At 57.6% G+C, this 23420-nt stretch overlaps 1 protein-coding gene across 1 annotated transcript; it reads left to right on the forward strand.

Moving 5' to 3' along the window:
* Nucleotides 1–16582: 16582 nt before the first annotated feature.
* Nucleotides 16583–20030, forward strand: PHF24 (PHD finger protein 24; the record flags this gene model as incomplete). The annotated part of the gene is made up of 7 exons (XM_084225137.1): nucleotides 16583–16951; nucleotides 18002–18187; nucleotides 18649–18727; nucleotides 18833–19035; nucleotides 19343–19509; nucleotides 19727–19828; nucleotides 19934–20030. The coding sequence occupies 7 exons, from the start codon at nucleotides 16583–16585 to the stop codon at nucleotides 20028–20030; spliced, it is 1203 nt and encodes a 400-aa protein (XP_084081263.1).
* Nucleotides 20031–23420: the final 3390 nt, after the last annotated feature.

The raw sequence follows: 23420 nt of genomic DNA on the forward strand, positions 1-23420 counted from the left end.
CCCCCTTGTCGAGTGGCACCTAAAGCTTGGCTGAAAGTTCATCCCCTGTGGGTACCCCCGTTGCTGATGGAAAGCCCTGTGTCAGCCTCCAGGTGCTTCAGTCTTTACTGGCCACCCACCAGCCTTTGAGCAGTTGGTGGTGACCCTTGGAGGCCAGCACAGCTTTCCCTGGGGAAATCCTTGCTTGCCCTTTGCACACTGAGAAATGGTTTCTGAGATTTCTGCCCCACAATGGGTCTTACAGCAATTCCCACTTCCTGTACTGATCCTCACCAAGCCACATCTCCCTCTCCCCCAGAGAGCACAGAGCCCTTTGACTCCTGCATGGATACTCCCCACCCCCCAGCCCTCCCCATGAACCCATATTGCAGCAGAAATCACAGAAGGTGGGGTCAGACACCACACAATGCTTCTGCACCCTCTGCTCTGTCTGAGCAGTATGTCCCAGGCAGACAGCAACACCCTAAAATCTCCTTCAGGATGATCCAACTCCAGAACAGAATAAAGATTTGGGTGATCCAGCTGCGACATTTCCGCACAGGCTGGAGCTTTGCATCCCAAAAGCAGCCTCAGCTAGTTTTATACAAAGACGTTAACGAAATTCAGGATATCTTGGTTTTGAAAGCACTGCATAATTGCAAGCTGTTATTGTCTGAAACCGCATTTGCAAGATGCAGTCTCAACAGCCAGGCAGCTTAGGGAAAAGAAGCACTTGTTCAGTGTGGGAGAAGCTCCTGCAGAGGGTACAATACCCTTGCCAAGCATTCACAGGCCTTCAGCTGCCCAAGCACCGCAATTTTCAAGCAGAAACTTGTGGACAACATCCTACTCAAATTACCCCCAGCTCTAAACTCAGCTAACAGCTTTTCTGTTCCATTCCTCTGTATGCCATACAGAAGCCTTCATCACACCCTCAGCATCAGGTAGCAAAGCCAGTGTTTTTTCACAAAGGGGCAGGACCACAAGGCCCCCACTCTGAATCACAACACCCAGAAAGCTCTGGCAAAGCCTTCATGCACACATTTCAAAACCCACCCATAGCACTGCTCCTTTCCCTCATCTGCCTTGAAAAGCAGAGACAAGACTGGGAAATGCTGGGTTTGATTGGGCATTGGCAAAGCCACAAGGGTGAGCATTGCTTCAGACATAAGATTCAGTGAGGGACTAGAGCCCCCCAGGAAGAGTACAGCTGGGTTTTGTCTTTAGCTTTGTTGTTACATTTCATCCAAAGGGTCAGCTGCTTTGGGCAGGATCCTGCATCTGCTCAAGCTCTGATCAATGGCTCAGCAAGGGTTCAAATGACAAGTTCAGTCTTTCCCTGAGGGACATCTCTCAGTCAGGAGAGGTGGCCACATGCACTCCCCATCACTGTCTTGTCAGAAATAGAAAATCCATGCATATCCCTCCCCTCAGTCTTGTCTTCACTCATCCCAACTTTGGAGGACTTGTTAGGTCATACAAAACTTAGGCTGCACCTTCTTGATCTGGGAGCCAGATTTTGCAGTGCATCCATTTTTTGCGATGCATGGGACAGTCCTGTTTGAAACCTGGCCACAGACAGAAGATCTGGTATTTGTGGCCAAAGCCTGGCTTCAGTTTGGGACATTCCTCCTATGGCCTGTGGGTGAGTGTGGGCAGGAATTTCTGGAGTGCCCCAGGTCCTCCAGGATCCCTGAGGGATAAGGATAGCTCAGAGTCAGACAACATCCCTGCCAAATGATGCAGTGGATGCTGCAAGTCTGTTTGTATTCAACAGGAGGCCAGGGTATGGGGGAGAGACCCTCTGCTAAACACAGACAGCTGAAAACTCACACAGTGGCCAGCACACCCTGCCCCTGGCCACCAAAAACCATAGAGGAGGGTGGCTGGGCTGGTGGCCAGGTATTGCTTTGCATGGCCTGGCAGCATCAGTGTTAACTGGGCTCTGCCCTGGCCTGCCGAGAGTGCACATTTGCCTGCAGAGCTGTGTTTCCAGAACACTCCTTGCAATTACATGCCCTGCCACAGTTATTAATATTTATTAGGCTCAATTATTCATGGCCTCTTTAGGATCCTGTTGTTTAAGTCCAGCTTGAGATCTCCAGGCTTGCAATCACAAAAGTTGCTTTCCAGAGGAATTACAGTAAATCAAACCGTTGGAAATGTTGCAAGCAGATGTAAAACTCACAGGCAGAGCTGCCCAGAGAAGAGCCTCATGTCCAGCACTCAGAGGCCCATATGTGCTACATATGAGCTTCCTGGGGTGGGATGCAGGGTCGTGGGACGCCACATTCCTTCTCCCTGCCACCTGCACAGCGGTCACACTGACCATCTCCTTCTGAATCTGCAGGGGATTACAGCCCAAGAAGAATGGCTTGGAGGTTTTCCCTGTCAAAAGGACACGTGGTGAGGTTGGAGAACAAAGCACGATGTTTGTGACAAAGCAGGCAGCAGCTAGGAGGCTACAGCCTATCCTGGTGGCTGTGGCACAACTGTGACCAGGGAAGTCCTTGTCCCAGCTCCTGACTGAGGTTTGGTCCATAGCCAGGAAGCCACGGGCAGGGCGCAGGATCCAGGAGGGATTCACCAGGCTACCCTGCCCAGCAAGCACAACCCGTGGCACAGGGCATCCCACTGACATCTCCCAGACTGCTCCATCCATGGAGCTAGCAGTACCCACACAGCCCCGAGAGGGAGGATTTGCCTCCCTGCCCTGTTGATGCTCAGCTTTGCACTGTGGCCAGGTCTCAGTGAGCCCCAGAACCCAGCACTGAGCACAGCAGCCCCTGAGGGTGTACGGGGAGGCAGGGGTCTGCCCACACAGCATCGCCAGCAGATGAGAGCTTCCAGGACTGCACTCTGTTAGCAGAAAGCCATCTGGGTCACTCAGAGGTGCTCAGCAAGGCTGATAAGCTAAGTGGGATGGCCGAGCTGTCTCAGGCTGCTTGCAAAGCCCGAGGCAGCACTGGCAATCCCAGAGCTCGCCCTGCAAAGCCTGGGCTGCACTCCTGCTGCTGACCTCTGCATCTGCTCCAGCCTGAGGCTCACAGGAGCCATCCCACAAACCATGGCCATTTCAGTAGCTCTTGTCATCACAGAAATAACAGGTGGGACAGGAAACTTGGAGGGGATCCACAGGCCATTGGGTATGGCACAGGCCCCTGAAACCCTTGTGAAGAGTATGAGGAGACAATTTCTGGTGGTGCTGGCTGTTGGGGCATGTGAAGATTGCATAGATGCCTGGGAGAGGAAGGAGAGAACTCATTCCAGAGAAACAAACTTCTTCCAGCTCCCTCCCTCCACAAGCACTGGTCTCTGGAGAGCTGGGGCCTCTGAGGAGCAAAGCATGGCAGGGAGGAGGTGTGTGGCCAGGAGGGAGCAGGGTGCATGGGGTCTTCTCCAGACCAAGAAACTCCTGAGGAGCAGCCTTGCCCACAGTGATTCACAGCTGAGCCACATGGCCAGCCTGAAGGGATGGAGTGACTTGCTCAGCACAGGGGAGGAGGAACACAGGGGCTTCAAGGGAGGCAGTCCTACATGTTGCAGCCTTAGCAATGAAAAGGAAAAAGTGACTGTCTGCCTCTGCTCCACAGCCAGGGCCATGGCCCCATGCCACCAGGCTCACATGACACTGAGGTGGGTATCAGAGTCCAGACAGGGGATGCTGTGGGGGAGAGGAACAGGACAGGGGCAATCAGATGCCAGAGCAAGGCCCATCCCAAGAAACAGGATGCCAAAAGGGCCACATGTCACCCTCAAAAGCTTGGTTTCCTTGTATGTCATCCTTTCTCTGACGTGCCCTGCCTCCTTACCATCTCCCCTATGTAACTGCAGCAGTTGATGTCTCCTGTTCATGCCATGCCTCTCCTTTGCCCAAAACCTGCAGCTAACTAAAATCTGCTCTGCTCTGGGCTCTAGCATGGCTCAGAGTATAAAATTTTGATCTGTTAAATGGGCTTTCAGAGGAAGCTGGATGAACTGGAGAAGGAACACACATCCGCCTCCATTTCCCCTCCTGGGGCAGTTCCCTTGCCGGCATCATGCAGGCACTGCTGAGACACTGCAGCAGGGCTGGCAGGCAAAGAAGGGCTCATGCCATGCCAGTGCTGGCATGAAAAAGCAGCCCAGAGCCTGCTTTGCAGGGCTGGAGAAGCTGAAAGAGCTGATCCAGCTCACAGATCAAGCAAGGCAAAGATGTGGATTTGGAAGAAGAGAGGAGGGACAGGGTCACAGCCACAGAGCAGAGTAGACAATCAACCCAGCTCCAGAAAGCAGAGCAGGCACATGCCAGCTGAGGCCAGTGCTCCTGGGAGTGGGGGCCCTGCTCTTTACCCTGGGATGACAGCAGGCTGGGGACAAAGAGGGAACAGACCCTCTGAGCTGTAAGATCTGCCCCCCATCACAGCCCAAGCCCCCTTTTTTAACCGCCTCCACTGAGCCATCCCACCAGCTGCCTACACCACCAGCCCAGCCAACTTTGGGGGTGATAGGTCCCCAGAACCAGCACCCACAACTCATCCCCCATCCTGCTCAGTGTCCTGGGCACCCTCATCTCCCAGCCCTCCCCTCACCTTGCTGAAGGAATCAATATGATCCCATCACCAGCAGTGCCCCAGACAGTCTCCAGCAGGCAGGGGCATTTTTTTGTTCCCCAAAAAGCCTCCGAGTCCCAGCAAGAGCTGTTTTAATCAGAGCTTTCTGCCCTGCAGGACTCAGCGTGGGGTAGTGAAAAAGGCACAGGCACAGCCCTTTTACTCTCTCCCCTCCCTTCAACCCTCTGTTTGGCTTCCTCTTCTCTTTTAATTCACACCCCCCACTCCCCCCTCCACATTTCAAGCCTGCTTGGTAAATGTTTGAAAGTGAAGCTGATGTGGTTGGTATGGCAACACCAGGCTGGGGCCCTTGCCTGAAACCCCAAACACACAATTAGCTGATTAAGAGGAGAGGCAGTGGCGTGCTGGGGCTCTGATGCTCTGCGGGGCTGTTCCAAATTACCCCATCAGGGGTGCTTGGAGGTTCCCAAGAGGGAAGACAAGGAGTGTGCACAGCCCCTCACATGGGTAAAGGTTTTCCAGGCTTGGAGAGGGAGCTTTTTCAGCAAGCCAGTCTGTAGCATGCTGCAGTATGGGAACAGGGCTGATAGAGATGCCAAAAGCAACGTGGAGCCTGCTGGACCACTTGCAAGCACCATGTCCCTGTCCAGATTGCAGCATCCAGAAGTCTGGGATTACTGCAGGTCACACCAGGTCCCATCTGTGTCTTAGAACAGGACCCAGCTGTGCCCCAGGGGGCTTCAATGGCCAGATCCAGCACTCACAGCTCTCAGCTAAGAGGAGAAGATAGGAAAGGAGCTGTGTGAGGGGAGAGGGAAAAGAGAGAGAGAGCCACTTTCCTCTGGAGCCAGATGGGCTCTGCCTCCAGCCCTGAGGGCTGCCTGCTTGTCCCCAGATCCCTAAACATATCATAGTGCCCTTGCCAGCTCCTCTCCTCTCCTCTCCTCTCCTCTCCTCTCCTCTCCTCTCCTCTCCTCTCCTCTCCTCTCCTCTCCTCTCCTCTCCTCTCCTCTCCTCTCCTCTCCTCTCCTCTCCTCTCCTCTCCTCTCCTCTCCTCTCCTCTCCTCTCCTCTCCTCTCCTCTCCTCTCCTCTCCTCTCCTCTCCTCTCCTCTCCTCTCCTCTCCTCTCCTCTCCTCTCCTCTCCTCTCCTCTCCTGTGACACAGCTTCATTGCTCACAGAGTGGCTCAGGAAGGCAGCAATCATCCCACTGACAGCCCTGGTTAATGAAGTCGGCCTTCATTAGGCGTTTCCGTTCCACTTGAAAGCTCCTCTGTGAGGATGCTGCACCGGCCGGTGGCAGAGATGGAGGATGTGGGGGTGGCTGACGCTGCAGGGTGACAGCCAGGCTGCCGGCCGGGCAGCAGGAAGGGCTGGCATTCCTGTGGGGCTTGTGCATGTCCTGCAAGGGGCTGTGGGGTTACAAACCCACACCCTGCACCCACCCACAGTCCAAACCCAGCACTCCCCCCACCAACACAGCCTCGATCCTTCTCCCCATTCCCAGGGGCCATCCTGCTCTCCAGAGCCCATCAGTGTCCTGGGGGACAAGTCCCAGCACCAGTCTCCACTATTTGACTACACCCACATCTCTGCTGAGGAAGGAGGGTCCCTGGACACTTGTGGGGTCAGACTCAAATTTTATGGGACTTGGAGGTAGAGCAGAGGGGATAAGCTGTGAGGGATGCCCAGTGTCTGGGAGCTGGCTGGAGTGGTCCTGTGAAGAGGGTCATTTAGCTGATGCCTGCAAGAGTGCTCCTAGATTAGAGAGATCTAAATTGCTCAGCTATTATCTGTCCAGCAGGAGCACCCTCTTCTCATCAGGGCCATGCTTGGCAAGCCTCCAGCTGCAGGAACAGGATCGAAAGACCCATGACTCCCTGCCCCAGCTGCTCTGCAGGGACCTGCCACTCCAAGGAAGGGCATCCCAGGATAAGTACTGGCTTGGGGAATTCCTCCCTGCAGATCCAGGTCCTGGAATATGTCCTCTGGGCAAGATGGGCTGCTGCCTTCCTCCCATCTTCTTCATGTCCCTGTTTCCCTCACCCCTGAACCTTCCCCCCAGCTCTTCATGGGGCATTTTAGCACTCAGACATTGTCAGACCACATCTTTTCTCTCTACTCCCTCCCTAGGTCCAAACAGTTTTTTCCATCAGCTTTTCTCCCTTACTGTGGGGATGAAGGCAGCTTATGGAGGAGCAATGTGGGCAAATGACTGTGCAAGGGAACAGGGTACTGAGCACCTCACACTCTTTCCAAGGCTCCTCAGAGCCCTGTCCTGTAGGATAAGGGAACACCCAAACTGTGACTGCAAGACTATAGCATGGAGCAGAGAGTAGCATGCAGCTCTGGAAATAGGCAAGTGAAATGACAGATGGGCTGGATCTAGGCTGGATCTCCTCCTTTCAGCAGCTGGAGAAGCTGGTAGGGTGCATTGCCTGCCCAGAGATGCATGTCCAGCAGATCTGAGGCTGCTATGGCTCAGCCCAGCAGATGTGGAGTTGTGGCAGTGAGGTAGGAATAGCAGCAAACACAGATGAGGATGAGAAGGAAGCAGCACTCCACTCTGTACTGGGTCAGGGCCCTGGAAGGAGCTAAAAACACCCTGGGAAGCAAAATGTGTTCATGGTCCAAGAGAGGTTGTTGGATCAGGCTGGAGTGGGACCTCAGACTAAATTTGTGGCTGGACAAAGGAGGGGTTCCTCCTACCCACACAAAGTGGTGCCTGGCCATGCCACAGCTGGAATTCTGTTGTGAATCCAGACAGGCCTCGATTGCAAACTCTCCCTCCCCATTCCAGTGTGACTGACAATAGACAGGTTCTACTCCAGGCCTTTATGTTGGGGGATTTTTGAGTACCACAAAAGCTGTTGGGGGGACCGGAGGGAGGCGCAGCAAACCAGCCCTTGCACCCTGCCTTGTAAACAGAGCTGCTCAGTAATGATGTCCAGCAAGAGCTCTGCATTCTGGGATGGGAGGGAAAAGCTCAGAGCACAAAAGCTCGGTGCCACAGCCGCAAGGCACACAGCCAGCATCCATGGTGTCTTAACCTACTTTGGGTTTGCTACTGCCTGGCTGCTGATGAGGGCCAAAGGAGGGGCTGCACCCATGTTGGGCATCATCTTGCAACTCCTGCTTAGGGGCACTCTGGCTACTGAGGGAGGGGAAAAGCCAGGATGATTCCTGTCCCCATCACCATCCCAAAAAACACAGCAGGATGAACGCAGGGAGCAGGAGCCATGGAGCAGTCACCACCCCATCGCCAATTTGCAGTGGCAATGGCACTGCAGCCTCACACACACACACACACCTGGCAAGGTGGGGGGACATTGGTGGGGACAGGACCAGGAGAGGGAATGTCAGAGCAGCCTAGGATTCTCCAGGATCAAGCTCCCCAAGGGAAGTAGTTGTAAACCTTTGGGGTAGTTGGCGCAGGGCTACAGCTCCCCTCCACCCTCAGGTTTGAGCTGCAGGGAGCTGGAGGCTGTGGGGATCGATGGCTGAGCTGTCGGCTTGTGGCACCACCCGAGGACAGCTGCATCAATGCACAGAGTGAAAGGCAGTGTCAATGATCTGGCCTTGATGTGGGAACATGATGGACAGCCATCAGCCTCCTGCACAGCCCCTGACTGATGACCAGGAGAGTGATGGATGGCCGTCAATGAGCCTGTGGGAATGTCCAGGGGCAGGGATGGACGACTGTCAGTGGACATGAAGGACGGCCATTAGCAGGTGGCCTTGAGATGTGCTGTCTGCAGCCAGCACCGGGAGGTTTCCTGTTTGGTTGCCAGTGGAGAGCGGGATCATGTCGCATCTGGGACCAGCTCCGTGGGCAAAATCCGGAGCTCTTTTCCCTTCATGGACCCCACACATGTGGGGGGCACGGGCTGTGCAGGGAGCCAGGCATGGTCTGCCTTACTCACCGTTTATTCCAGGTGATGGGCGATGCTCTGCCATTCTCTGCCTGCCGTCTGACACGGCAGCCCTTCAGGCAGCCGGTTTTTATCCAATTTCATGCTGATTTTGGTATCATCCTTCCCTCCTGAAACAGCTGCCATGATGGGAGTCGATGCCTCTCCGAACCCTCCCTGCAGCGCATCAACACTATTATCTCCATCAGCCAAACTTGCAATCTCCTGAAAAAAGATATCTCGCTATTTTGACAAGTTCTCTTTTCCATCACCCCCCGCTGGCTGGCAGGAACGCCGGCTCGCGCAGGCGCGCCGGGGCTGCCGTTCCTGCCAAAACTTCGGGACCCCCTCCCTCCCCATGGCAGGGCAGCCCCCCGGGCCGTGTCCCCCCGGGGCGGAGGCAGCTGCGGGCCCGGGGGCCGGGCAGGCGGGGGGCAGCGCTGGGCGCTCCCGGCGCTGCAGGAGCCGCCGCAGATGGCGAGCCCACACGCCGCGGCGCCGCAGCAGCCAGTGACCTACACGCGGGCGTCATGCGAGATTTTGGAGCGGGGAGAGGAGCTGACGAAAATGCACATTCCCGCTGCAGCTCAGCTCTCACCTCCGCCCCTGCAGCCCTCCTCCAGCAGACCGGCGCTGCCGGCTCCCTGTCAGGAGCTTCCCCAGCCTGTTGCCGGTTGTGCCGCTCCAGTGAGCAGCCAACCACGCCGTGGCTTTTCGGAGAGGACAGGGGACTGTGTCCTCCTCCTCCCCAACGGGTGCAAGACGATCCTTAATCTGGCACAGGATGTCCTTGCAGAAGCGGATCTGGCGTGTAGCTCTTATTTTGGGGGACAGCGCACCTGCCTGCAGCAGCATCCCCAAGGCCTTTGGCAGCTAGAGCAGGAGCGGGGCTGGAGCTCCTCCTTGCCTCTGCTTTTCCAGGAACCACTGCACTCGGCCCCGGGACTGCCCTCCCCACAGAGGCACTAAAAGCTTTTACAGCCTGCCCGCACACTCCTCTCCTGTCCTCTGGGGCCAAGGTTCGTCTGTGAAGATGTTTCCTGCTGGCCTCCCTTACAGCTGGCATCCACTTTCTCCACCCCACGGCCATCCCAACACCTTTCCACCATGCTTCCCAGGCTAAATAATGCAAAATGTGATTCACCATAAGGGATAGCATTCCTGAGGAAGGATGAAGCACAGAGAGGCACCTTGGGTCAGGGCAGGGCACCCAGAGGCTGCATTAAGGCTCCTGCAGCTTATGGAATGAAGCAAGACAGGACCTGACAGCCACAAGCAGAAAACAGATAAATCCTGTCTCCAGCCTGGCTCTGTGCATCCCCAGCCATGGGAAAGAGAGCCATGGACTGACTCAGACCGCAGCACAGCACCCAGATGCTGCCTTTCCCAGCCTCTGGGTCTGTTTGCAGGTGACATGAGCTGCAGATGGTCTCAGCTGACTCCCAGGTGAGCCATGGGAAGGGTCCATAATAACAATATGGGTATTGTGGGGTCAGTGTCAGTGCCCACAAGTCTACAGAGGGCTGGTACAGGGTGTGGAACAGCAGGCCAAGGGTCAAGAACCATTCTGGCACCAGCATGTGACACAAGCATGTAGAACCTGCTCCCCCCAGGCTGCCCTGTCCCAGTGACCTGCTCCTGGCAATGCAGAGCATTCCAGGGCTGTTACATACCACATCCACCCCAGGGGGGTTTTTTTGGGGTGTAGAAGACCTCTGGGATAGTGCTTCCCATCTTCCAGAAACAAGGAAGCTTCAGTCATCAAATGGTTCTTATTCCCAGGTCTCCCACTCCATGCTCCCCATGCTCTCTGTATGGGAAAGGTGACATCCCTACCTCTCCACTGCTGCTCACTGCTGTGCACACATCCACTGTTCTGTGGGGCTGGCAGATCTGGAGCCTGATAGGACCTGCCCAGTGGAGGGCACAGGAGCTGGCAGGGATAAGATGCCAGGGAGGAATGATGGGTTCCCCCCAGGCAGTATCCTGGGAACAGGAACAGTGCAGTGGGGCTGAGTAGAGCTTCCCCATGTCCTAGTCAGAACAGCATCTGCTGTGCCCAGCCTGGCCAAGAAGCAGGGCAGCCCTGCAGCATCCCCACTGCCCCTCTGCTCTCACCTTCAGCACGTATCCCGAGCCTGGATGGAAGCTGCTCCTAGGAGGGCTCAGAGTCTGTGTCACCTTAAGTCATCCCCATGTAGACCTCTCTATTCCTGAAGAGGAAAGTGCAGCCCCTTACCAGTGGCACCCGCTTCCAATAAGGTGTAAGGGGGCTGAATGGCCATCTCTGACAAGCTGATGTGGGGCAGCTGGGGGTGCATGTGGACTGGATACTCTGCCTTCAGAGGTGCTGCATTAGAGCTGTGCCTTTTTCTCTCCACCAGCATCCTCTCTCCTACCCCATCACTTCCTTCCAAGCCCCTGTAAACCCCCAGCCCTGTGGTGTCCACCCAGGTGATATAAAAAGTCCTGGGGACTAGAACAACAAAACCCCTGGGTTTTGCATTGAACTGGGCACACAGGGTTGCCTGTAGCCAGCAACCACCGTGCCCCTGCTGCACCATAGTGTGGGAAGGACAGCCTGCCTGCAACACTGACCAGCAGACATTGGGTTAAAGCAGGTGCAGGTAGCCTGTGACTGAGGCACTGGTCTGGGGAAGACCCCGCAGCGGGGGCAGATGAGACCTTTGCTCATCCTTGGATGCAGTCCCACCTCTGTAATCCTTGAGGTTTTTTCTGAGAAAGGCGGTTCAACCCAGGGGGCCAAAGGAGATGCAGGGAAAGCTTTTATTGGTATCTTCCAGCACACGTCAGCCCGGTTAAAAAAAATCTCCGTTTCTCGGAGAGCTTTTTAACACGGCTCGGGCAGCAATTGGTACAGGGACAGCAAACCAGGCTGCATCTGCTCAGCCCCAGTCACAAGCTCCCTGCTTCCTCTGAGAGAGAGAGTGTGTGTGTGTGTGTGTGTGTGTGTGTGTGTGTGTGTGTGTGTGCGTGCGCTAGACACAGGCATCCGCTCCCAGCATCTCGCTGCCTCCTGCATCCTCCGGCAGCAAGTGCAGGGCTCTGGCTTCCCGGGTACCACCCTCGCCGTTCCATCCATCCCCTGACAGGGATTTGCACGCGGGGCACGGCATGCGGTGAGCACCCGCGGGCACAGAGCGCAGAGGGGCTCGTGGCCAGAGGCAGCGGCGATGGACATCGTGTGGACTGCTGTCTAGGGCTCGTGCTCCCAGACCGACCCCGATCCTGGTAAGTGGGGTTTTTTTGCATTATAGGCGCTTTGCTGGGTGCGTAGCATGGACTGTCCACACATTGTGTCGCCCTTCTGTGGGTTCCCCCACTGTCCCCAGGATCCTGGTGCCAGGGACTAGAGCTCCTGGGATGGGATGCCTGGGAGTGGGGATGATGATGGGGTGAGAGGGTCCTGCTCAGGCATCGGGGTCCTCATGTGGGTTCTGGGGAGAGGGGCTGGGGAGGGAGAAGAGAAGGAGAAGTGCAGAGCTGGGCAGGAGCTGTGTCTGCTGCAGAGGAAGGGACTCTGCTGTCACGGCATTTTCATCCCCCTCTGGGAGATGAAAGAGTGTGACACACCTATAAAATCTGTCATAGCGCGGCAGGATGGGCAACCTGATCCAGCAGGAAGAACAGCCACTGGCTTGGTGTCCCCAGGACTGGGACACAGCACCCCCCCCATCCGACATCCCCACTGGACTCTCACAGCCCTGCAGAGGGTGGGAGGGACCATCAGCCACGGACCTCTCTGCCCCATGGCAAATAGATCATCTCGCAGCAGCAGTCCCAGCAGTGCCACAGTTCTGGCATGTGCTGTCTGTCTGGGAGAAGGGATAAGAGGATGTTGGCAGACCCCCGTGGCCATCTGCACCCAGCTCAAGGAGGTGGAATGCAATGTCCCCTAAGCAGAGCCTGCTGCCTTCGCAGCCTGGTCCCCCTCACCCCAGGCAGGCAGCAATTGGCAGGGCGTGCAGAGATGTGCAAGAGCCATGGTAGAGCCATGGCAGCTCCTCACAGCCCTGCTTCATGCCCTTCGGACTGAGACCTGGGACCAGGCTGCCATGGGCTCTGAGGTCCCAGGGTTTTCCCCCCTGTTGGTACCTCACCCCTCTGTCTCCAGGTCCCCTAATGCTGCTCTAAGTAAGGCACAGCACTGCAGGGCAGAAGACCCAGCAGCCTGGAGAGGGCAGGGAGAAGGTCTGGCCCCCCGGAAACCTGTGGGGACCAGGCACAGCCTTCCCCTCCCCGATCAGGGAGCTAGCTCCTGGCACATGAGGGGGTTCTGGTCCATGCACACCCTGATGCATCGCCCTGAGAGTGGGTGCCTGCTCAAGGGTGCACCAGCCCAAGCACCTGCTGACCCTTCATTTGCTGGGAGGGCCTTACACCGAGGACACACTGTGGGGCAGGTAACAGACAGTCTTACAGACCCTATGGCTCCACACCCCCATCTCCCCAGGCCACCACTGCACACCACAACAGCTCACCCTGCACCCACAGCCCCCGAGAAGCACCCATCCCACACCCCCAGCTGCCACAGACACCACCCCACTCCCACAGCTGCTGCAACATCCCTGCACCCAAAGCCACCACCCACCCCACAGCCCACAGCCTCTGCAACACCCTCCGTGGGCCATAACACCCGCCCCGCACTGCCAGCCACGCCGTGGCACGTTCACCGCGAAGCACATCCACCCCTCGCACCTCATCCACCCTGTGACACATCCAGTCCTGACAAACACAGCCCCCCTGCGCCGCTCCCGACGCGTCCCTCCTGCGCTCCCAGCCACCACACCGCCCCGGCTGCGCCGCGCACGCCCACCTGTGTGTCACCCGCCGCCACCACCCACCACTAACCTGGCACCCCCTAACCCCAGCACAAGCCACGTGTGCTCTGCCATGGGAGAGAGACTTTGCAGCCATGCAGGGACCACTGGCCCTGTTTGCATCTGGATGCTCTGCCCTATTTCCTTCTCCCGGGGTGCCTCCCTGCTAAGCCACCAGCCCTCTCCCCATTCGCATCTAACACAGGCTTAATTCTCACTCCAGCTGCACCAGCCTTGCTTCCATGCCTCAGTTTCCCCCATGCAGAGAGAAGCATGAAGCTGAGAAAGATGCGTCCCTGGGTACTAAGAGGATGAAGTGCTTTCTGGCTCAGTGTTTTGCTGCAGGAATGAAGCAGTAAGGAGCAAATCCAAAAGAGAAGAGGGGAAAGGGTGTCACTCAAGGCTCAGGGCAGGGGTACAGGGGGCTGGGGGCAAGGGAAGGGAAGGGGTTGGGAAGTTTCCCACCACCTACTGTGACAGCCCCCGGCGCTGGCAGGGCTCAGGGGAGCCGGGTGTTTGCAGGCAGCTCCCGCCTGTGCCCAGATTTAGCTCCTCTGTGGGGGCGACCTAAAAATAGCCCCACCGTGCAGCCTGGCAGCAAGGTCGAGGCCCCCGCACCTCTTAGGTCACGATGAGACAGGTGGTGGTTCTGTTTGCCTCGGGGGGTGGACACAAATAGTACGGGAGACACCTTCCCCCAAGGACATGCGGGGACGCAGGGGCTGCTCCGGTTTCTGGGCTGCTATGAGGCAAGACTGCCCCTGGTCCTCCCTCCCCAGGAGAAGGGGGACTCCCAAAGTCATCCTAGGTTCTATGTGAAGGTGAAGTCCCACCCCATAAAACCAGGTCAGGCAGGGCATGGGGCACAGGCAAAAAGGGGTCAGGACAGTGCAGAGCACGTTTGGGGTATCTGGGAAGCAATGGGGCCTGTGGAAAGGCAGTGGAGTCTGGAGACTGAGTTCAGGGTGAAGCCAGTCAGCCCTGGATGTGCAGGCAGGGTCCAGCTGTGCAGCATTAGCAGGGGCAGGGAGGCAAGCATAGCTGCGAATAGACACAAGTCGTGACAGAAGTGACACTGTCCAGGCTCCAGGTACACAGGAGACAGTGGCAGAAGGCATTTGGGGTAGGCTTGGGAGAGGACAGGAAACAAGGAGGTGGGCTGGGATCTTGCAGCAGCAGTGCAGTGCAGGTGGGTGACTGTGAACACACAGAAGAGCCAGATTTGGGGGGGAATACTGCAAGTCTACCCACCAGCCCAGCCTTCTATGGTCCAGGCTGCCCCACTGCACTGCAGGGTAGCTGGGGTTGGGGCACCCAGAGCTCAGCAGCATCGTGGGGAGAAGCTGCCAGCATGCTGAGATGAGTAACATCAATGTGGGTACCAGGGACACTGGGGTGCTGTGGGCTCTTTTCACTTTCTCCTGTGAGCCTAGCCCCTCTGGACCCTCTCCTCCCCACTTCTACCCAAACCTTAGGCAGGAATAAGCCTGGATCTGATCACGACTCGGTGCTGCAGGGACCTACAAGATCCTGGGGGGATTTCCCTATGACTTCTCCGACTCTCTCGCTCGCAGGCAGAGCTGCAATGCTGCCCAGCAGCAGAGCTGATCCTGACCGCGGCAGACGTGATCCTGAGCCAGCCAGGCAGAGGGTGGTGGCACGGCGAGGAGGTAGAAACACCCAGGTGTTTTTCTTCCCACTGGCACAGCCGCAGAGATGCTGTTGCTGTGGCTTGGGCACGTGCCTCCAGCTCTGCCCCGCTCCCACCCTTGCAAAGCCCCGGGAGCTGAAGAAGGCCGGGCACCAGCTCCGAGCCAGGCACTGTGGCCAACAGGTGCACATACCCCAGCCCACACACGCGCCCGCTGCTGGGACCCCCACGCGCAGGACGGGGCCCACACGTGTTGCATCCCCGGCTCAGCGCGTGGGAATCTGCAGGCAGATGGTCCCGCGGTGGTGGGGAGAGGCTGGGGAGTCACATGCGTGTGCACGCAGTGGTGTTTGCCGCCTGCCAGCATGCTCTGCTCCGCTCCGCTCGGCCCTGCTGCTGCGGGGTACCTGTAATTACCCTGACCAGGCTCCCTGCCACAGCAGTGCCCGCGGTGTGGAGTCCTCCCGCAGGCAGTGAGATCCCGGCGGTGTGCACGCGTGCTGCTAATTATCCCGCTACCTGGGGACTTCCCTGCCGAGGCTGGCGGGGCGGGAGATTGCTGCTCCAATCTCCCTGCTCTGCCTCCTGGTCCCTGGGCACCAGCTGGAAGTGCCTCTTTGCTGCAGCATTGAATTAGAGAATAATTAAGGCTGGAAAAGACCTCTAAGATCATCGGCTCCAACCATTAACCCAACACTGCCAAGGCCACCATAAAACCACATCCCTAAGTGCCATGTCTACATGGTTTTTAAACACTTCCAGAGATGGTGATTCCACCACTGCCCAGGGCAGCATCTTCCATGGTGCAACCCCAGCATGGCACAAGGGAAGCCCTTGGACCCATGTGAGGTGATGCTGTGCTCCCCAATGCTGGAGGCCAAATTCTGCTTCTCCCCAGCTTCAGCTCACACCCAGTGAGACAGAGTCCAACTTGTTATTGCTGCTGCTGTTGGCCTCCCCACCTTGTCCCCCATCTTCCCCTGGCACTGAAGCCAAAAATCTTTCTTGGGTCCCTTGTGCCCCTGTCCCATACATTGCTCCCCTTCCCTCTTCTACCCCCATAGTCCTCCTAGGGCTGGCCCAGCCTCCCCACATGGCTCCTTGCAGGATGCCCAGTGATCACAGCAGCTGCACACACACAAACATGTGAGTGCAAGAAGAGGCAGCAGAGTGAAGATGAATTTAAGGAAGGTGAGGGGTCAGCACCAGACCTGCCATTACCTAGTCCTGGGCAGAGCTGCAGGTAGGACATCGTTCACCCTTGACTGCCCACAGAGATTGTCTTTAAGGTAGAAAGGAGATGCACACAAGGAGAAGGGTTACAGTGGGTCCTAGTCCCTTTGGGTTTTACTGATCTGGCATGGAAAAGGCCTGGATGTGTTTCTTGTTGAGCTGGAGTCTATAGAGCAAGGGTGGGGAGGCACCCCCAAACCATCTCCCTGCCTTCTGTCCCACTCCCCCACTCACTCAGACCCTCCACGGCCAGGAATCCATCTCCCCACAGCCACCACCATGATCCCAGTGTCAATTTGTCACAAAGACCCCACTTCTCCCTGCCCTGAGCTGCTCCTCATGCAGCTGGGGGAAAACCACCGGGACACCCTTTTGGGGGTCAGGGACATGGCACCTTCCTTCCCACCGCAGAGCCATGGGGGTGCTGATGTCCAGGAGGCAGACGGTGGAGAGGGTGCAGAAGGTCAGCTTGGCCGTGTCAGCCTTCAAGGATGGGCTGCGGGAGCAGCCATCGACACGGCGTCGGGCGGAGGCGGGGACTGCACGCCAGGGGACGCTGGAGCAGGAGGTGCAAGAGGGAGAGGAGGAAGCGTTGGCAGGACCTTCCCAGCCGGAGGAGAGCAGTGCCAGCAAGGCAGCCTGGGAGCGGCTGCGGGACGGCCGGGGCGTGGAGCCAGAGGAGTTCGAGAGGGCCAACAGGTTCACGCCACCAGCCTTCATCCGGCCCAAGAGGGAGCTCCACGATGATGAGCCCCCAGACATCAGCCTGGAGCAGAGGGAGCAGGTGAGCTGATGGAACCACAGAGACAGTGTGGGAAGGATGGGGACAGAGCTGGAGGTGGACAAGCACCTGAGTGTCTGCCAGGCAGTGACAATCTAACAAAGCCCTACGGAGGTGGCTCAGTGGGGTACACTGTCAGTAGCCAGGCTGGGCACGTGGAGGTGCCACACTGGGAGGGGGGTGCGACTGTTCAGATGCGCCCTGGAAGCAGCCTGGGGTGCCTTGAAAAGGAGAAATCACTGCTGGGCACAGGAAGTTCTAGGTCTGGGGACGAGAGGCCAATTTGATCTACATGTTTGTCCACCTGCAGTCAACCAGCTTGCAATTCAAGCCATCCCTCTATACCTGCAGCCCCCACATCCCTCCTGCCCATGTACAACCCAACAGCTTGTCCACCCAATCCTACAATCCACCCATCCACACCCACAACCATACACATACAGCCACCCACCCAACAAGCCTACACACCCCAGCCCACTACAACCTTATATAGCGCCATAAAGACATGGAATATCCTGAGCTGAAAGTCCAACTCCTGGTCATGCACAGGACACCCCAAGAATCACACCATGTGCCTGAGAGTATTGTCCAGGCTTGGTGCTGTGACCAGTGCCCTGGGGGGCCTATTCCAGTATCTAACCACACCCTGAGCCTAAATTACACAGGGTACCTAGATAATATACCCAGGTTAGTATCTCTTTGGGAGTAGAAATGGAAATGCGTGGAGAACCTTACAACTTGTCCATCAACAATTACAACCCTAAAGACCATCCAATGTACAATCCTACAGTCCACAGCAGAGAACCTATGACTCCACAGCCCCACCAACCCTATAGCGAGACCCATCAACCCACCATTCTTCCCCACAAACACACCCACCCTCCTCTAACTTGACCAGCCACATCCATTACAACGACCTCTTCCCTATGCCAGCCCCACACATTCCCATCTTCCCCCCTCAGCATCCACCCCCACCTGCAAAGCACCGCCCAGATGGAGAAGCCAAGCCCCTGCCCACACTGCTCTGCTGAGCATGTGCCCATCCCTCCTCAGATCCTGAATGACGAGATGTGTGAGATCTGTGAGGTGTGGACAGCCGAGAGCCTCTTCCCCTGCCGCATCTGCCACCGGGTGTACCACGACGGCTGCCTGCGCCGCATGGGGTACCTGCAGAAGGACAGCGCCGTGGAGGTGACAGAGACGGCGCACACCGAGACCGGCTGGAGCTGCTACTACTGCGTGAGTGCCTGGACTGGGGGACACCAGGCTGCTGCTGGGTGGTGGGTGCTCCCCAGGGAACTGTGCCCCACATGGATGTGAGCAGGGGTCCCACCTCACAGCCTGCTCTGGGGCAATGGGGGACATGCTGCTCTTCAGTTCCCACCACCCACCTTGGCCTGATGGGGTCACCAGATGCAGGGGACAGTGGCCCTTTGCCACCTCCCCACCTCTGCAGCCAGCTCCTCAGAACCTTGGTGCAGGATGTGACACTGTGGGCACATGAGATGCTGTAGCAGAGCTGGAATGGCCAAAGCCCAGGGGCGTGGAGCCATCCCACTGCAGCACCTTTGGGTGATACAGCACATCTCTCTGGGTGTCCTCACTTACTCACCTTCAAGGGATCCTGGTGCTGCCATACAGAGGTGTGCTCCCTCACCCCACATCTTTTCCTCATGGCTCCTCTCTGCTCCCCACCCCAGGACAACCTCAATCTGTTGCTGACAGAGGAAGAGATGTACAGCCTGATGGAGACCCTGAGGAACTGCAAGATCATTCCAGGTGTGTACCCTCCGTGTGGCGGGTCCCATGTGGCTGCGAGAAGCAGCTGGGGAGGTGGGTCTCCCTTCCCTCCTGGGCACAGCACAGCCAATCTGTCCCCTGCAGAGAGCTGCCTGACCCTGGATGACTTCCTGCACTACAAACACCAAGTGCACAAGCAGCAGTTTGAGCGGACCATGCCTGAGGCACAGGAGGAGCAGGCAGCCCTGCAGTTCAATGCCCTGGACCCTGACAAGAAGGGGCACATTGAGTGGCAGGACTTCCTCTCCCATGAGTCCATCCAGCTGTTGCAGAAAATACGTCCGCAGGTATGGTTGTGGCATCCAAAGCTTGCTCCCATGGCTGTCACACATGGTCACAGCACCCAGGGCTGGCTACCATGGCCAGCAGCTGTGGCAGTGGCACCTGGGTCCAGCATCCACCGCCACAGCACCCACTGTCATGGCACCCAAAGCTGTTTCCTACAGCTGATGCCCCTGGCTGTGGCACCTGGGGCTGACTACCATGACACTGCTGGCCATGGCATTCAGGGTGCAAACCCCTACAGCTTTGGGAATATAAGGACAGAGGTTCCCACAGAATGAGTGCTCCACCTTCGCTTCTCTGACCTCCTAGAATGCCCTTCTGCGGCTGCTGACACCCAAGGAGCGGGAGCGGGCACGGACAGCCTTCCTGGCCCTGGACCAGGACAACGACGGCTTCATCGGGGAGGCTGAGTGCCGCCAGGCCCGGCACACCTGGTTCCGCAAGCACCAGAAGGAGATGCTGTCCTGCAATGTCAGGTGAGGGGATGCCCACCCTGGTGTAGGGGTCATATCCCAGCCAGGACTCCCAACACAGTCCCAACACCTACCAAAGGAGCTCAGCACACAAGTGGTTGCCCCTGCTTCCCACCACCTCCCCCTTCATGGCCCCTCAGCCCTGTGCATCCTTTTTCCTCACCACCACCATCTGGGGTGCAAGGAGTGGGGATGAAGAATATCTTCTTCCCTGCCACAGCATCAGCCATGTGGGGCCCATATCAGAGGGCAGCCCCGCCAGCAGTAGGAATGGGAAGAGCCCGGAGAAGATCCTGCCAGCCACAAAGCAGGAGGAGACCAGGTGAGGCTGGGATGGTTAGGGGGATGGTGAACGCCCCCATTTTTTGGGGACACCCTGGGCGAGCAGTGTTGCCAGGGTGTCAAGTGAGCCCACATCTGCCCACAGGAGCATCGACTGGCCCGGATTCCTACGGGAGAATGTCGCCTACATCCTGGCTGCGCGTCCCAACAGCGCCGCCCTGCACCTGCAGCCCCTTGCCTAGAGCTGGCCGCGCCTCGAGGGCGCGGTGCCACGCCCGCCATGGTGACCTGCCCTGCCCTCCCCCCCGGGCACAGTCAGGCGCCGATTGGCTGGTGGGGAAGCGGCCATGCTGCCCTATGCCCCGCCTCCCCCTTGGATTGGCTGTGAAGAGGATGGGTGCCGGGCTCTGATTGGCTGAGGGAATGGGAGCGGCTCTTGGGTCTCTGACTGGTGGGGGGAAGCAGGGCGGGGCAGGGCGTGTCCCCAGTGTTCCCTGTGCCCTGCAGGGACCACGGTGGGCAAGGGTCCTGTGCCCAGGGTCACCATGGGGCACAAGGGGCAGGGAACATGCTGGCCCCATGATCCCTGTGCCCACAGCACCCAGGGACCCGCAGACAGAGCAGGGGCTGCCCTGGGTACTTGTGGGGTGACAGCAGAACCCAGAGCACCCGTGTGTCCCCAGCCTCCCATAGCGTCATGGGGCAGCACAGCTGAGCCTCTGCATGCCACAGGCAGCACCCACGGGTCTGCGGCAAGTAGTGTCTCAGCTCATCAGCATGGTGGATCCTCAGGGGATGTGGCTGACTCCCTTTGGGGTCTTTCACATCCCTGCCCTACTCCAACAGGGGTTGGAGTCCAGTAGGTACATTCTTGCATGCACAGCTCATGGCTGGAAGAGACAGTTTCCTGGCATGGCTCAACCCTTCCCTGCTGGCAACCAACTATTTAATGCCAACAGTGATGGTGTAGGAAGGAGCACTGGTAACAGAAAGCATCAGAGGATAGGAAGGCAGGGTCAGATGTAGGGGGACCCCCCCTATGCCTCTGATCTTGCCAGCAGCACTCCCCTGCATCCCTCATCCCCTCCTGTCCCCCTGGTCCCAAGGGATGCTCTTCATTTGCTTGCCATTCCAGTCCCACACCAACCCTGTTCAGTCTCGCTCTCTACCCTCTGCATCAAGTGGGCAGCCTTGCCTCTCTGGGAGCACTAGTGCTGGTGGTAGGGAGGAGGAGGCAGAGCCCAGAGCCCCCCCAGGGGTCACCTGCAGGGATGAGGCAGTCACTGGGCCCTATGGCAGTTCACAGTGATAGATGCACTCAGCCCACAGATGAAGGAGCAGGAAGCCAGGAAACCTTGCCCCAGATACGCCAGGGGTTGGGATGCCCAGGTCCCATGGCAGTCCCAGTAGCTGCTTCTGCCCCCTCTAATCCCTTTCCCGCAGTGCCCCAGCCTCTCCCTGCCCAGTGTGCCATGGCTCAGCCAGGAGGCGTGGAATGTACACAGGCCAGGGGTGCATTTGCAGCAGCCTGGTCACTCCCTCACCTCCATCCCTGATGCCCTGAGGGATCGTCCCAGTCAGTCCCCTTCCCCCAGCCAGGGCACAGTTCCCCTCTCCAGGGTCTCCCCCACTACAAGACCAGGAGGCGCACCAGTGCCACGACATCTTCCTCTACCACCCTGGCATGCCAGGCCAATGGGGATATTTTGGATGCCAGGTCCAAGATGTGGCCAGAGCGCCAATGGGGATATTTCGGATGCCAGGTCCGAGATGTGGCTAGAGCCATGGCGAGGAGGCGGCCGTGGGTGCGTGGGTTGCAACTCCCTATCCGTACTGAGATACATTCATTAAACAGCTGTGTCCAGCTAGCCTCTGTCTGGTGTGCTCACAGGGCTTCTGGCTTCTCTGCAGGCATTTCTGGGCACCCACAGCTTCCTATTGTTTAAAATCCCACCCCAGACTCAGGTCACTGTTCCATCAGGCAAGCTTGGCCTCCTGTCCCCCCAAGTGTCCCACAGCAGTGACGGGGAGCATTGCATGTGCACCCAGGACCCAGAAAAACTCGGGGTGCTGCATGTCTCCCCAGGAAAGCAGACAGTAAGGAGAGTGCCTGACTGATCATGGAACCACCCCAAACACTGCAGTGAAAGGAACACCCCTCCTCAGGGATGAGTGTGCTCTCCACCCTTAGAGGCACTGGATGGTGAGAACTGAGCACTGGAGACAGCTGGATGCTGGGAACAGGGTGTCCGCAGCAAAATAACCCTGCAGAGACACCAAGATTCCCAGGAGAGTGGTCCCCATGGCTGGAATGCTCCAGTTAATCACATCCACAGAGCTCCTAGGAAAAGCTGCAGCTATTGCTGGCAGCACATGGCCTGTGGGAACCAGGCTGCCAGTAAAAAAGACCCTCCAGCCTGTGGGGGACTTTCCTTGCAGTGCCCATGCTGCAGCTGGGAGGGGATTTGAGAAGATGATTTGAGAGGGAATTAGGAGGGGGGGGGGGGGGGTGGTGCCCTGACAGCATCAGTTCAGTCTGTGGGGCCACAGAGCTTGCTGCTAAAAGCTTGACTTGGGTATTTGAGCTCACTCCCACGGTCACAGTGGGATACCATTGCATACAAACCACAGCAGGGGTGTCCAGCTTACCCACAGAGAAAATCCAGCAAGCATTTCAGGCTCTGAGAGCCAGATAAGCCTTAAAATTATCTGTGTCACCTGGGAGACACACTCATCACCTTGGGGAAGAGGATGGACATCTGCAGGAAGGGGGAGGGAGGTTTTGTGCCTGGTGGTGGGATGTCATGGATTGGTGATGATGCGCGCTCTGGCAGTGGAAGAAAGCCCAGGGAAGCCCTCGCATGGCGAGAGGGTGTTAAATCACTGTGTTATAGCTCCGTCTGCTGGAGATGAAGAACAACCAAGCACAGGCTTGATAACCCTGGGAGTGGGGCACCCACTGCCAGCACCCCAAAGCTCTTCACCTCGGGAACAAGACACAACAGCTCTCCCAGCCCCAGCCTACCCTGTCGTGCCCTGCAGCAGGCTGGCACCCCTGCCAAGACACACTGCTGACTGGTGTCCCCGGAAAGCTGGATAACAAGGGCCACAGGGGGCTGTGGTAGCCTGTGTCCTGCAGGGCTGTTCTGTCACCACTGCAGCACCAGCTTCACAGCTCAGTCACAGCTACAGGTCCCCAGTGAGTGACCACCATGCAGCACAGTGTGCCCCAGCCATGTCTCCACAGAGGAAGCATCGAGGTCTGGGCAGAAACAGGAGGATGTGGTGGGGGAATGGGCAAGGTGTTGCTGTGGTTCCTCTTTGATGTCACCTGGTCCTTCAAGACTGCTGACCTCTGAGACACTGTCCCCAGAAAAACTCTGTGGCCCACAGACCACCCTCCCTAAGCCTGGGGCAAGCCTATCTGCAAATACTGAAGGATAATTTCTGCTGTGCTTGGTACCAAACACCCAAACACTAGCACAAAGCTCTCTCTGGACACTTGTGCAATCTGCTCACCTCACACTGGTGAGCAAACCTCTCTCCAGATCTCTCTGAATGCTGAGTGCTGTTGCAAACCTCTCCCTTAAAAGCAGTGGAAACATCCCCATGGTGATCCCAGGCCCTAAACC

This window comes from Fringilla coelebs, assembly GCF_963513975.1.
Source record: "Fringilla coelebs genome assembly, chromosome: Z".
Lineage (NCBI taxonomy): Eukaryota > Metazoa > Chordata > Aves > Passeriformes > Fringillidae > Fringilla > Fringilla coelebs.